The sequence below is a fragment of the Oryzias latipes genome, chromosome 1 (assembly GCF_002234675.1).
Source record: "Oryzias latipes chromosome 1, ASM223467v1".
Lineage (NCBI taxonomy): Eukaryota > Metazoa > Chordata > Actinopteri > Beloniformes > Adrianichthyidae > Oryzias > Oryzias latipes.
Genome location: NC_019859.2, coordinates 11,694,410 through 11,709,493, shown reverse-complemented (window position 1 = coordinate 11,709,493; position 15,084 = coordinate 11,694,410). Strand labels below are relative to the sequence as shown.

The 15,084-nt window shown below is 40.2% G+C and overlaps 1 protein-coding gene and 1 long non-coding RNA gene across 11 annotated transcripts in view; one reads left to right on the top strand and one right to left on the bottom strand.

Moving 5' to 3' along the window:
- The window catches only part of LOC101166443 (adhesion G protein-coupled receptor L3), a 177,957-nt gene that overhangs the window by 122,350 nt on the left and 40,523 nt on the right, over positions 1 to 15,084 (bottom strand). For all 10 annotated transcript variants that reach the window (XM_023956148.1, XM_023956137.1, XM_023956155.1 and 7 more), the window contains 2 exons: positions 13,661 to 13,826; positions 5,616 to 5,829 (listed from right to left, as the gene is read on the bottom strand). In XM_023956148.1, the coding sequence (XP_023811916.1) occupies positions 5,616 to 5,829; positions 13,661 to 13,826 (380 nt within the window). The remainder of the gene's footprint in view (positions 1 to 5,615; positions 5,830 to 13,660; positions 13,827 to 15,084) is intronic.
- The window catches only part of LOC110014974, a 50,012-nt gene continuing 37,827 nt past the window's right edge, over positions 2,900 to 15,084 (top strand). Inside the window, exon 1 of the long non-coding RNA XR_002290022.2 lies at positions 2,900 to 3,510. This is a non-coding gene — a long non-coding RNA (uncharacterized LOC110014974). The remainder of the gene's footprint in view (positions 3,511 to 15,084) is intronic.

Genomic DNA, 15,084 nt, shown 5'->3' with positions numbered 1-15,084 from the left:
CTTTGACTTTTTGCACCAAGCTTCTTTCAACTGTAGGTGGTGAACATGCGCTAGTAACCAGTAGTTAAAGAAAAAGAAGAAGAAGCCCCTCCCAGCTTGTCCAGTGTGAACACCATGGGCGGAATGCGCAGTCAAAGAACATTTAGCTGGTTCTTAAAGTGATGATGTCACTTGGTCCAGTTCCTCTAGTCTAGTCAATGTCAGATTCACAGCTGGCCTGGGTGCATTACTTTCTCTGGTTTACTATCTACCAATGAATGGGGTGGAAAAAAATAGAGCCAACCTGCCTTTACTTTCCCAGAATGCAGCTGTGGCAGTCTGTCTAATAGATCTAAATGTACCTACTCTATTTACATCAATGCTGTCTCTCATTGAACACAGAAGAATTAGCAGCTTTGTTGATGTTGTGGTTTGTTTGAAGTCCAATTGAGCAAGCTCACACACCAAAAGGGAATGTACCATTATTTACATCAGATGATAATTGCTTGGTAGTTAGCCAAAAAAAAAAAAAAAAAGCAAGGCCGACGACCTTTCACATGGATTACATACCATAATTCTTCTTCCCCCACCCATAGGGGATCACCCACATCGCATGTCCCACACATGACGGATTGCCTGGAGCATCATTTGCTTCTTTCTTCTTTTTTCCGACTAGTATTTATGAACGCTTACCCGGCATAGCCATTATGTGTTTCCTATGAGAATGGACTTGGCATGCTTAACCATGTAAGTAAGTAGTATTAAAAGGAAAGGAGGATAAGGGGAGAAAGACGGCTAAAAGGTATTTGGTTCATGAGGCACTCAAGTATCAGAAAGGGAGCAGGGAGAGTATATCGGTTCATGCCATAAAGCCATCTTTATGTGGATAGATCACTGGAACTTGGAAGCATTTTAGCACTCCTTCTGTGCATAAGTGTACTTTCACACACTCAATGTAGCCACACCCTTTTTTTTTTTTTTTGTAGAGATTACAGCTTTTATTTTGGAAAGCTATACAGGGAGGAACCGGGGGAGGCCAGTGGTGCCAGTGGGCTGAGGCAAATACCCACTGACAATTGAAATCCTATGTTTGCATCCCTTTGATTTAATATTAAAAAGAAAAGTTTCAAATGGAAATATAAAAGCGGATGCTCTGTAGCCCCTTCAAATAAATGGGGCTTCAGTTTAAAAAGCTGATAAAACGGAGTAAGTTGTCGAAGCGAGGTCGCTATATCACTAAAATTGGCTAAACATAACTTTCATGACCATGGCTTCATTTCCTCCTCAACCCAGCGCATCCCAGTGGGGAGATAATCTGGGAAATGCGGCGGTATCAGGTCTTTCTAGGTTGCTTGAGAAGCTTTGTGAGACCCTCCAGAGATATGGAGCTTTGATATCAGGACCAATTATGTGCTATGAGCGCACACAAACAGTCCACATGTGCACACACGCGTGTTTGGAAAGTGTCCGTACACACTATCCTTGGCCTTGGTGCGGTAAAATAAAAAAACACAAAAGGGAGAATATGAAACCGAGGAAACGCAGGGCGGGTGGAACATGCTCGGATTTTTATCGGCATTAAAAGCCAGAGGTGGTGCCGGCGTGGAGGGGGAGTGTCGGAGCGGACAGACGGACGAGGAGGGGATGTGAAGGCAACTTTGTGGTTGAGAATGCACCAAGAAAAAAGAAAGAAAACTTCACTGCATTGTGGGTCTCAATAAAGCTTTCAGTTCACATTTCCAACCGTTCGAAACGCTCGTGCACGCTCCGACTCCCTGTCTGCTGTATGCATGTGTGCACTCACAGTGTTATGTGCAGCAAATAACTTCTTTCAATGCACATTTGCTAAAAAAAAAAGAGTGCATTTCCGGTCTGAGTCACCTCCACAGAGGATCCTTAAAGATTAAGTTTGGCCTCTGGCTCTGCTAATTGGAGCTTAAAGTCTGGTGTAGCCCCTGGGCAGAGTGTGCTATGAGCGGAACATGCCGTGCGCGCCGGCGCGTGTACGTATGCATGTATGCGTGCGTGTGCCTGTCTGATTGTGCCTGCCTGCAAATAAATTATGGATGGAAAGGAGGGGGCTGGAAAGAGCGGCCACACAAGCTGCAGGAGAGTTTGGAGGAGGCCAGAACAACGGCAACAGCACAACCCGTCCGAGACCGAAACGGAGGATGGTGGACAGAAGCAGAGAGCCATCCAAGTCAGAGAAACACAGGATTTGAACATGCAGATGCTGAAATGAAGGAGTTATTGACATCTGGGTGCACTGCAAACTGTTTTCACTACATAAAAACCTTGTTTTTAGACATTTAAGATATGTTACTAGGTTTAAAGGTGTTTTAAAGACAGATGATAGTTGCATTTTTGGTGTTTTTAACATGTTCTTGTGGCATTTTTCTGATGATGGAAGACATATGTCAAAGAAATAAAACTGCATTTCTGCTTATATCTTCATTCAAAATGGTGCAGATCAGGAGCAGTCCTACTGTTAATGTTTTGGTTACATTGAAAATATGCTAAGCTCCCTGCTCTGCTCCGATCTAAGACTCCTAAATCCATGGACGTCTTTGTTTTCCCCGTCTGAGCTGGCATCTGGCTCAAAACTGCATGCCTGGGGTTGTGATGGGCTGTAAGCTAGTGCAAGAGCGTGCAAACAGATGGATGTCGGGAAGTGGAGGCAGGCTCACTTCATGCTCAAGTTAGAGGTGAATTTCTATTGAACTCTGCAGAAATTTTGGTCCAGAAACTGACGGAGGTCTCATGATTCTGGCACAAAAAAAACCCCAGCATAATAACAATTAAACGACCACTGGAAACGCTTTGAAAATTGATCAAAAGATGATTGGAGTTCTTAAAAAATATGATTTAAAAAGTGGATTACTTGTAGTCTTTTTTTTCTTCTTTTCATTCATTATATATTTTTAAAACTTTTACTACTTTTAAAACACATTAAAAGATAATTGGAGTGGGACATTCAGAGCTGGGATCTAGAAAGAAGAAAATCATCATTAAAAAGTATTAAAATCCTTTTGCTCCCAACTCTTGACAATTTAATTGAGACTCCAAAAACCTCAAATTTCACTGTAATTTTTGGTTCCATTTTAAGGATGTTATTTAAAAGTTCAATAAATGTTGAAAGGGTTAGCCTGCCATTCATTATTTTGGGAACAAAAAATTTGATTTATGTTCTAAGAATTAGTTCTAGTTTTGAGTGACAGCCATTTTTCTGTATTTTGTGTCATATAAGCCCATGCGGGCTGGGCATATTAGTGCATGAGACTTAAATAAAATCAAACTCATAAAAAAAGTTGGAGGAGAAAATGTTTCTACTTTATAGTGATTTCCTTAAGATTCATGTTGTTTTTCCCTATTTTTAGGCTACTTCTTTTCGTCAAAAAAAAGCATCTCTTTTGTGTCCGCGGTTTTAACAGGCTCCAGTTGTTTCTGCATGATCAACAAGCCCGACCACAGAACAAGAAGGTGATGGCGCGGCCCGTGAGATCCCGAAGAGGGTCCTCGCTGAACGCTGGTGTGAGTAAAACTAGAACTATTGACAACCTCTTCATGGAAAACACGTTTGAAAAATTCATGCAGTGGCAGAGAGAGTGCTCTCATCTGTTAATAAAATTACAATCTCAAGAGCAGGAAGAGGAGCTGAAGGACGGGCAGAATCCCTGATTATTTTCATCTTTTTAAATGCGCCGCGCTCCAACAAATACTAAAATAAGTTAGTCCACCTATAAAAAAACACATTATTTTGTGGATTGGTACAATTTTAGGTGAGTCATTTGTTTTTTTTTTCCATGTTCCTGTTATTCGAGAAAAGTATTCCAGGTGACACATTAAGAAAATGCACAGAATTTTGTATTTTATTTAATTTTTTTATCCATAATTAAAAAGAAATGTATTTAGAAAAATAAAAACTGCTTATTTATACATGCACAACTATATTTTTTACTGATTTCCAAACACTAGCCTTCCCAAACACTGGGGTATTTCCCCCAAAATGTCACTTGTGCTTTCATTTTACCAGGAGACGGCTAATTTCAAAATAAGAGTTTCTTAGAGAATCTTCATTGAGGCCTTCTGAACGATCACAGCAGGGCAGACCGATTGAAAATGATGGGGGGGGGGTCTAAAATGCCCATAAGGGTTGTCGCGCTTCATGACCTCAGAAAAAGTCTGCTACTTTTTTTTCATTCGAAAAATGTCAAATTTCGACTAAAAAGTACAAATAATACACAGAAATGCTTTTACCATTTCAATTGTCTGGCAATTTGATTCAACTAGTTATCTGAGGCCATCCAAACTATTGGAGGGCCCTTGAATCCCTTTGAAAAGCACTCTTTCTAATGAGGAAGGACACTTGAGCACCAAAGCGCTTCGCCAGGGTAATGATGTTTAAAAGTTTTCTCAAACTTGTGTCAAATCAAAGTCTAATCAACACTTCTGCCAAGAAGATTTATTGTTTCATTTTTTTGTTAAAAGTATAAAATTGCATGACTGTGTCCCTACAATAATAATAATCAAAAAAAAAACTGTATGGAAAAAGCTAATAGGATGTCAAAAATTCTGGTTTAAGTAAACATGTTATAATATTATATTTTATGAATCCATTGTACATAATAGTTATATTTTATTTGTTGTTGCCTAGTTTCCAGACAAAATTACCACTAATGTCTACAAAAAATACAATAAATGATCCATAAATATAGAAATTATAACTTTTCCAACTGCATTACATATAAAAAGTAATACCAAATGCAAAAATAAAGGATAAACTTGCTTTTTTGGGAAGTTAAACTAAACTGGAGAGGACACCTGTTGTTCATTTCTATTTCTATTTTACAATTTTAACTCATTATGAAGTAAATAATACACTACACTGTGACTTTTAAGACCCAATCCGATTCATCTTTCTGATCTGTTTTAATAATATTCCCAGTGGTCTTTTTGTCATGCTTATACCGTTTTAGCCACATTTTTAAAAATCTGTGTCGTTTTCTAGAACATAAGTTTTGTAGAACAGCAGCAGTTCATTAGAAATTTGCATTCCAGTTGGGGAGCCTCTTTTCATTTCCCATCATCCATTTGTTTACAAACTCACCCGCTAGCTTACAGCCCCTCACTACCCCAACCTAATATTACTGGTGCAAGAAAAACGGCGAGCAATATTGGAGCTGTCCAGTTTGGGGATACCAGCTCAAAGACGTTTATGGATCCATTTGTCTGCAAGTGGATGCATCAGAATGGAGCGGAGCAGGGAGCCCAGTCTACGGTACGACACAAAAACACCTTTTTGCTCCTGATTTACAATGATTTGAATAAAATCACTCCATTTTAAGCTTGCTTTTATTTAAAAATGTCCTCCATCATCAGATGAAGGCCTCAAGAACATAGTAAAAACAGCCAAAACACTTTTTTTAATCAGAATGGGTCTTTAAAAGTGACTTTCATGCAGTTTAATCTGAATTGGAGACAGAACCAGAATAAACGGCCCGTTTCAAATTGCTTTTCTAGCGTGAATCCTCCGTGTAAAACCCACCAAAGCAGACATGTAGACTGAAGCAACCGACAGAGCAGCAGACAGGACATGCTTCCCCAGAGTCCACGCTAGCGTGCTCACAAGCGCTGACCTGAATGACATGATCTTGTAGGCATCGGGCAGGTAGCACCGCGTGTTCTCCATCTGCGCCGGGTCCGAATCGCAGATCTTGTCGTCCGTGCGGCCGTAGTTGGCGCTCTCGATCATGATGACGTCAGTGCCCGGGCAGCGCAGCTCGATGGGGTAGGACTCGCAGGACAGCTCCCGTCGCACCACTGCCATGGGGATGGGCGCCCGGCCATAGACTGGACACACACAACGGGGGAAAAGTTTTATTTTGGAGACACCGCTACAACACCAAATATTCTATATCCTTTAATTCATGTTGTTGCATTTCGCCTGCACTGGAAAACCTGAAAAACAAATATTGATGCAGGAGGTAAATAACACCAGCATTCGGAGAGGCTGCATAAGTGCCGTCATCCTGATGTGTCAGGCTGGATGGTTCCCAGGGACTTTGGTTGTTGTGTTGTGGCCGGGATGTTGTTATTCTCTGTTATTGAGAGCCGCGCTCCCTTGGAGCATCAGCCATCATCCCCTTGATAGATGGGTTATGAGCTGAGGTGATCCCTTCTTGTTTTTTTTTTTTTGTTTTGTTTTGTTTTTTTCCATCACCTGCCTCCTTTGTAATATTAATGTTGACTGTATTATGTTGCGTTTCATTCATCACCCTCCACGACGGCAGCTTCCTCCCGGAATCTCATATGGGAATTCTGGCCATTTTCGCTATACATGTTATTCATTTTCATACTTGGATAAAAAAAATGATAGAAATGTGGCCGAAAGTCACGTCAGAGCATCTTATTGTGTCAAAAATAATTTATATATACCATATATATATATATATATATGGTATGTTTGAGCAGACAAAGATGTACATCTCAAAAACAAAAAAAACAAAACCTTCCTTGCTCTCCCTGTTGCAGTAACCATAGAAACCTTGTCTTCCCTCCCTGGGCTCTTTCATTGGTTAGGGGAGTGTCATGGTTACACATATGCAGCAAAGAATCTGAATGAGCTCAATGACACTCTGCTTGGCTCAACTTAATACTGCCCTTCACCACCACCACACACACCTACACACCCACACACACACACACACACACACAGCATGCATACAAATGTTCTGAGTGATGGAATGTGAAGGTGGAAATTCACAGCCGCTGCCAACCATATCTGCTGCAACCTGGAGGCGCAACTCAGAGAAAAGGCAGACTCTAGCTTCCAGATACCAATGATATATCATTGACATTTACTGGAAATGTCCTGTTTAATGAACACACATATGTAGGTGTATCGCTTGGACCCACGATTGGATGCCGTCTCTGTGAACAATTAGGGGGCATCATGGGGGATCGTGTGTGTGTGCAAGCGGAGCTCCAAGTGCCGTTTTTGTTTCTTTAAATGTATATTTTGTCCATAGTGACACCATGGCTGCCTTTGTGGGCCTAAATGTGGAGTAGGGGTTCATTATAGTGGTGTGTGAGGGTAGTTTGAAGCAGCTGTCTGTATTTGCGTCAATCAGAGCCCTCATCAGTCTAAACACACTCTTTGACACACAGGTATCACATAGACTGTACTCAAATTTACAATAATTTGCCCCCATTTTCATATTTGAGACAACATTGGACTTGAGTGTTTAAATTTAGACCAAGAAAAGATGGACAGAAAGGCAAACGGATCTATTTCTAACAAGGTTTAGGTCTATGTACGATTGCTGCCATAATATACATCAGCACAACGCAGCAGTCGGAGAATAAAGTGGCTGTTTATGTTAGTCTTCACACCTATTTAACAGAAATCTAAGAGGTATTGCAGTTATTTTTGACAGTAGAAAAATGCGTGGCATGCATTGAGTACCCAGAATACTGTTTTGCCACTTCTGAAGTGCAACTCTAGATCAGGCTAAGCCAGTGTGAGGATTTTGGAAATTGTAGTTCTAATCTTTTTGTTTTTCAAAGTCCTCGTTTTTCACTCCCCCTTCTGCTTTTCGTTTCTTCTTTTTTCTTATTCACATCTTTTGCAGCTTTTGTCCTTAATGTTTTTAAGTCTACTGCTGTAGTCACAACTTCCCCTATGTGTAGATACTAGCTGTTTGTGGACAAAAAATGGGAAACCTTGCACTAAATATCGAGGTCGTAGACCGCTCGGTGTGCGTGTAGAGCAAAAATATTCTCACACACACCCTAACCCTCTCCCCCAAATTCTGCCCAGTTCACAAGGAGCCCATTCATGTAAAAAGTGTGCGTAAGTTGGTTGCAGCCTGTCTGCTAACCCTGTCACATCCAGAGTTCAAATATCTGAGCTTTAGTGAAGAAGACGCATCAAGTCAACCAATTAGGGACTCAGCTTAGGCCCAAGATGTGTTGATGACGTCATCAATGGTGGAGTCCAAAACCAACACACAGGAGAATCTGATCTTTATACTGAACTTCATAATATTTATACTATTTGTGTGTCTGCAAATTTTCACGAGGTCATTTAGGGGCCAGTACTTGTACCTTAATAATGACCCTAAAACAGCATCGCTGGCATAAGTGATGGCATGAGCCTTTCAAACACTTTGGGTCTGTTTTTATGGGTATAACAAAATGTGCGGCCATTGAACGGGCAGCAAAGGTTCAATCAGTTGAACTTTGACCAATCAAGGACTCTGTGCGTGCATAACGTCCTTTTTAGGCCACAGAATTGCCAATCATTTTTAAAGTGATGAAGGAAAATTACTTTGTGCCCATCCAGAACTTTATGACACCAAGTCTTTCATTTATTGGAATAGAGGCAATGAAAGAAAAAGCTTGACGCAAAATCAGCAAGATTTGAACTGCGTCGACATTTCGCACTAAGCCTCACGGCAAGAAGGCCCCTGGTTCAAGACCCGGCTGGGGGACCTGACAATGGGGGACCTTTCTGTGTGGAGTTTGCATGTTCTCCCCGTGTATGCGTGGGCTCTCTCTTTCTCCCACTGTCCGAAAACATGCTTCATAGGTTAATTGGCAACTCTAAATTGTCCTTAGGTGTGAGTATGAGAGTGAATGGGTGTGTGATTGTGGCCCTGCAACAGACTGGTGAACAGTCCAGGGTGTCCCCTGCCTTTGCCCACAAATGGCCAGGATAGGCTCTGGCATGGGATAAAACGGTAGAAAATGAATGAATGTGAATTCAGACCATGTATTACACGTTGGACATAACTATAAACCATAAGCTCCCATTAGCAGGGATCTATTAGGAACAACATGGATCTCCATCAAAAATACAATTTACCTGAAAACAAACATTTACTGACTATAACTCTAGACATAAGCTTCCCAGCCTATTAGGAACAAGTATCGATTTAAAAAATAAAAGAAAACAGAAGAATATTGGCCAATGTTTTAATATCAGACCAATACCGATGAACTCAAGTTATGCAAATATCGGCGATACCGATACTGGCACCAATAGATCATATATCTAACCAGAACGGATCAACGCCCAGAATGGCTTAAGGCTTCAGCTGCTTCAAGATGAATCCATTTGTCACCTCGTAGTTGGTCCATAGTTTGGTCATCTCTACAAAAAGGTGATTTTTCTTTCCCTTGTTTTCTTCTGCAATTAATTGTTTGAGGTATCCTTAAGATGTTGGTGCTAAAATCACTTCAACAATAAATTAGCTTTAATCTGGTGAAACCTTAAAGAAAAGGTGCTTTCAAAGTAGCCTAAATGCCTTTATCTTTAACTTTAACTAATTGTGCCTTAGTCACAGTTCTTATCATTTAGACTAATATTTATCAAAAGGTGTATGCAAATAATTGAATAAAATGTCATTATTTATCACTTTTTAGCAAGATTATTTTTTCCTTTTGTAGGAAAAACTGTTTTTCCATCGGGTTATGCCATCTTTTTCACCATATTTCTTCAAAAGTATAATAGAAACATAGGTGACTATGAAGCGGCTATGATCGCAGATCATCATGTATTCCTGAGAGCGTTCTGAAACCTTCACAGTTGATCTCTATACATCAGCTGCCTTACCTACGCTAATGAAGTGCCACCAAGGAATTCACTTCCCACCGTTTACACACTGACAAATAAGAATGTTCAGTCACGGAGGGCTTGTTAAAGATTACGAGATACAAACACGTACAGTGCAGGGGCCCATGTTTAGCTCGCTGCCTTTGTCTGGTAATGTGTGAGGCATAAGTGCATGTTAATGTGTCTGTCATTAGGTGTGTAAGTGGTGACAGAAGCTTGGCAGCCACTGATAGTACAGACAATCTTATTCAGACACCTCCCACACCCCCAACCTAAGGTTAACTGTGCAACAAAAATGGCAAAAAATTTTGGAGCTATCCAGCCGTGCAGTTTTGATGTGGCAGCTCGGACGAGGAAAAGACAAATCACAAAAACGAAATGTCACAAACAGGCTCTTTTTCAAACAACTTTTTTTTTTCCCCCCCGACTGCTTTTTACAATTACAGCGGTTTAAAAAAAAAATCCAGTACTCATTTCTGGACTATAAGCCACTATTTCTTTTACAGGCGTTTAGCCCTGGAGCTTAGACTACGATGCGGCTAATTTGTAGATTTTTACGGCTTAACCCTTTGGAACCTGAAGGCGTCCTGCCGAGCGGCTGTGAGGTCAGCGTGAAAAAAACGACGTCTAAAATAAACTTTAACTTGAGATTTTACAGATTGAAAGCGAGGCTAGGGCAAGTATTTGTAGTTTCTAGACAATAGGGATCTTTTATTTTAAAACCCTAGATGAACGGGTACAGCTTGGAGCGGAGGATCCGCTATCAGAAATCCAATAACAAGGAAGTCGATCATTATTTTAGGATGGCGGGGCGATGGAATTTTACTATAACAACAAACACCATTGAAAGTGAAACAGCAAAAGTCCCGCCCACCGCCATTGCGGGAGGAGAGTAGCTTCCCCTGAATACAAAGTAGTCCACCTGTGAGGCACTGTTCGTAGTGGAAAAATCCCATAATACAACGTGGACATTAGCAGCTTAAAGAGAAGTGTAGCCTCTATACAATAATCTTTGACTTTTTAAATTTAGTGGGTGTGGCTAAAGTTCATTGGACTCTGTAGTCTAGTTACTCTACTAACAAATGCAATTTAAAGTTACATTTTCTGTTTGTCCTCCATCATGAGAAAATAAATATGTCAACACTAAAAACAAGACTTTTATTGTGTAAATATCTAAAAATCAATAAAAATCCTGGTTTTATCTTAAAAATGCCTGAAAAACTCTAATTGTGCATCTTTCATTTAGAGTTTAAGTGTAAATTAAAGACTTGTGCATTAAAAAAAAAGATTTTAAAAGTGTTTTTGCAAAAAGTAAACTTCTTTTATCTGAAGATATATTTTTCCCGTAAATCAAATATTCAAAATGCATAAAAAGGAAAAATAAAATGACATTTTAATAAATCTGCTATTGCAACTTATTTCAAGCTGACAGTGAAGCAGGAATAATAAAAAAAAGTATTTTTCCTTTCATCCAGCCCCACTTTTGCTGGTCACTGTCAATACTGTGGGCCTTGCAGCTTTTATCTCTTCATTTTGATGCTAATCATGTTACCTAGGAGATCAAATTCTGCATTTACACCCACTGAGATGAATTAGATCAGCTATGTCGGTGTCCGCAGAATAAGGCACCCTGTGGCACCGGCGCCCGCAGAGACGACTGGAATTGAAATACATAAAACATTGGAAATGTATCAGAAATGAACGCCCGTCTGAATGTGGGCGCGTACATGTCTGCGTGTTTGAGCATGATGGCGCTGTGGTTAAAGGGGCAGGTAAAGACGTGCAGAGCGTGGAGAGGACGTGCAAAACAACTGCCATGAAACAGATCAACCGAAGCAGATAAACGCCTAAAATAGTCTCATTTGATTTAAAAAGAAAAAAAAAAAACAGATCAAAACCATCAAAGTTTACCATACATCTATATATATTTTAGGGAAACCTTTGATTTAATTTGTCAGTCAGTGAGCTTTTTTTTGATTAGATTTCTTGCGAAATGCATTGAATTTTTTACAATTTTCTATTTCAACATTTTTAAAATAAAAACTTTTGTACGACGGCGTTTTAGGGCCTTCAAAATAAAAAAAAAGTAATATTGAGAGATACATAATAAAAATCTAGCAAATTTATTAGATTTAAAGCCATAAATGTATGACTTTAAAATCTTGAAAATTAACTAGATTTATTTCCTTTATTCTTGTAATTTATATTGGTAAATCTACGACAAAGTCTTAATTTTTTATAATTCATTTTTGTTTGTGAACTGGCCCAAAAACTCTGTCGCATTTTGTATTTGAGTTTATGTTCTGTTAAAAAACAAAACAGTTATGAAACTAAAACGCTTTTCTCGACACACCTTGGTTGCTTTGAACTACACAACAGTTGCAACTTTGTGAATAAATGTAATAAGGTTGACAAACTTAAAGTATTCTAGGAGTGGGTTGGGGCCTTTTTGAGTTTTTTTTGACGTCACAATTTGCTCTGTTAAATGCAAGTTTTTCAGCAAAGTCGGCAGCTTTTGTGATCAGGAGGCAGCAGTTGCGTTTTGAGAAAAAGTTCAAATTAAATGGCATCTGGACGATGTTTTTGACATTGATCAGTGGCTGCCCAGGCACATTTGGAGGTTGCGCGATGGCAGTCCGGTGACAGGTGGGGGGCAGGAAGGCAGCAGCGTGATAGCTGACTGATAGGAGGGTTTCCAAATTCCCCCCAAATCGTCTTATGATCAGCCGATTTCAGACCGTCACCCTCCAGCCCCCCACCCCCTGCCCCTGTGCTGCCATCCTACTGCCACATCCGTTCATCTGATGCAGACTGCTGCTGCGGCTGGACCTTTGTTCTGGGCGCTGGAGTTTTGCCCTTGCTGGGTTTCCTGGGAGGCATCTTGTCAAAAAATTAGCGAATTTGTAAATTCACTAGGATATAATGTGTGCTTAAAATTTAAGATTTATGAATGAGCAGTGGAGCAGAATGGCCCAAATTTTCTCTAACCCCGGGGCTACCAGGTGGTTAGTGGCACTTAATATGGATGGCCGCCATCCAAAGACAATCAGAGCCGTTGCTAGTCAGCGATCCGGCTGCCTCCGTCCTGTGGCTGCCCAGCTGTTGCCCGATTTTGATCCGCTGTCTGCTGTCGTCTACAATCATGACCACGGCAGCAATTTTTTTTTTTTAAAAAGGTGGCAGCATGAAATCTTAAAGTTTCTGCCAATCATTTCAGTGATTTGAGTCTGTGAATTTGCCCATTACTGAGTTTCAGTCTGTTGGTGAACATGTATAAATTTAAACGAAAAATGCCTCCCCATTACGTGGTGGCAGTTGTATTTGTGACCGTAGCTTAGTCCAACCCCTGATAGAGTTATGTGACAGAAAACTTCCACAATATCCCTAAAACTGTCCAAAAAACTCATTTTGGAGATGTAAATTTAACCATTTTGTCAAAAAAAAAAAAGAAGTGAAAATTGTGTTTAAAAAAACAGGCAAAGAGGTAACAGACGAATAACTCTTGTTATATTTCTTTTTACCCAAAAAGGTCAAAGCTAAAAACTTTTTTTAAATCTTTACATTCAATTTTACATAAAAACTACAGGAATGGGGGGCTGATGTCATTCTTGTCATAACTACACAGGTGAGTTAGAGGCTGTAAGGTGAGAGGCTACCATGCAGGAAACCAGGGTTCAATTCCCAGAGGAGGATAACTAATGGTACTGAACCAATTACCATATCAATGGCAAGCAATTTAACATCACCCAGTGAGGGCCCTTAGGCAAGGCCCTTAACACTACTGTTAGGCTGCAGCTCACCACTCCCCCAGGGGATGGGTCAAATGCAGAGAAGAATTTCCCCATTGTGGGATAAATAAAGTACAATTTATTTTTTTTATTAAATGACAAAAGCAACAAATATTCACTATATTTATATATATAGAGAGAACTGAAGAAATGGGTCAAATGTCATGATTATTTGTGTATTTCTACAATTTGTGTTTTCTGTCTCAAAAGAAAACAAACTTTATCCTGAAATTGAATGAGCATGGGGGGGGGGGGTTAATGAGTGACGGCGTCTTACCGCTGGCTGCAGGGAAGAGCAAGGTAGCGATGAAGAGCAGGCATCTGGCCCACATGACGTCCAAGGTTGACCTGGAAGTGGATGAGTAGGTACTTCCTGCTGAGTCCAGACGGTCGTGCGGCGAGCCGTTTCTCTCACAGTTCAGTGTTTCTGACACCATGCAGGCCTGCAAATTGACACGCAGAGAGGATTTGCTCACTTGGTTGCTGTCCTCAAACACGATTTGACACTTATGTAACCCTTTTGGATTTAAGTGCAGAAGTTAAAATAAAAAAACACACAAGACACACAATACTTTCCCTCTTTTTTCAAACAGCCGGTCAGCTTTTTTGACAAAGCACTGAAAACGATCCTGACAGCTCCAGAAAAGCATCCTCATTTCCTGCACAAACGCGGGACTCAAGTCAAACTGTGGATGTTTCCTGTTTGGATTACATTTGCCTTCATGCCAGTTGCTTTTTCAAATCACCATCAAAGTGTGAAATGTAGTAATGTTCCAATCTAATTGTTGATTTCACGCTCCATCAGCAATAAACAATTAATAAGATAATGGTCTCTGAGATTAGGTGTGGCAGGAAGAGAGGCTGGAAAGGCTCGTTCCTTTCTTCTTCTTTTTTTTCTGATGCGATTAAGGCGACCGGCATTGTTCAATTACTGCTTCACACGCCCTCACACCAAGCAAACGAGTAATTCAATTACTATCTGCCTGCAACCCGAAAACTCAACATTTCCAATGAGTAAAAAGATTCTGTTGGTTTATCTAACATCATTCGGTAAATGGATTAGAAATCCAGCTTGGTGTTCTCTTTTTTGCGTTTTCCTGCTTGTATATGACATCGTCTCTGTTCACAAAGTCTGCCGCAGCTCCAACTAAACAGGCCTGTCACCTCTGTGTGTGTGCGTGTGTTTGTGTGCTGGTGTGCGACTTTCAGACAGGGAGAAACAGCAGAAATTTGCAGGAGCAGGAGGACAGATGGAGCGGAGCAGACAGCCAGAGCCATGGAAAATAAATCATGTGTAACAGAGACTATTGAACAGTGTGGCCATGTCATTCTGGCCCTGCAAGACAATAAGAAGCTATACTCAACGTGCTTTGCTCTACGGAAAGAAAAAAAAAAGTCCCATCCAATATCTCAATTTGGTTGTAAAATGACATATTCATTTGATATTTGTGCACAAAAATAAAAATGGCTTTTGGCACATTTTCTTTCTATAAAATGTCAAAATAAACCCTTAAAATTCAAAATTAATTTAGGACATTATCCCCCCCAAAAAAACTGTAGCTAAACTTAATTTTAGCTATGCCTAAACAGTAGGGATTACATTTCATTAGCATTCCTGAACAAAGTAAACATTTGATCAAATGCGTTTATTTTTAGAAACTTTGATCATATTCGTGCCTCTTTGGTGATGCAACTGTTTCT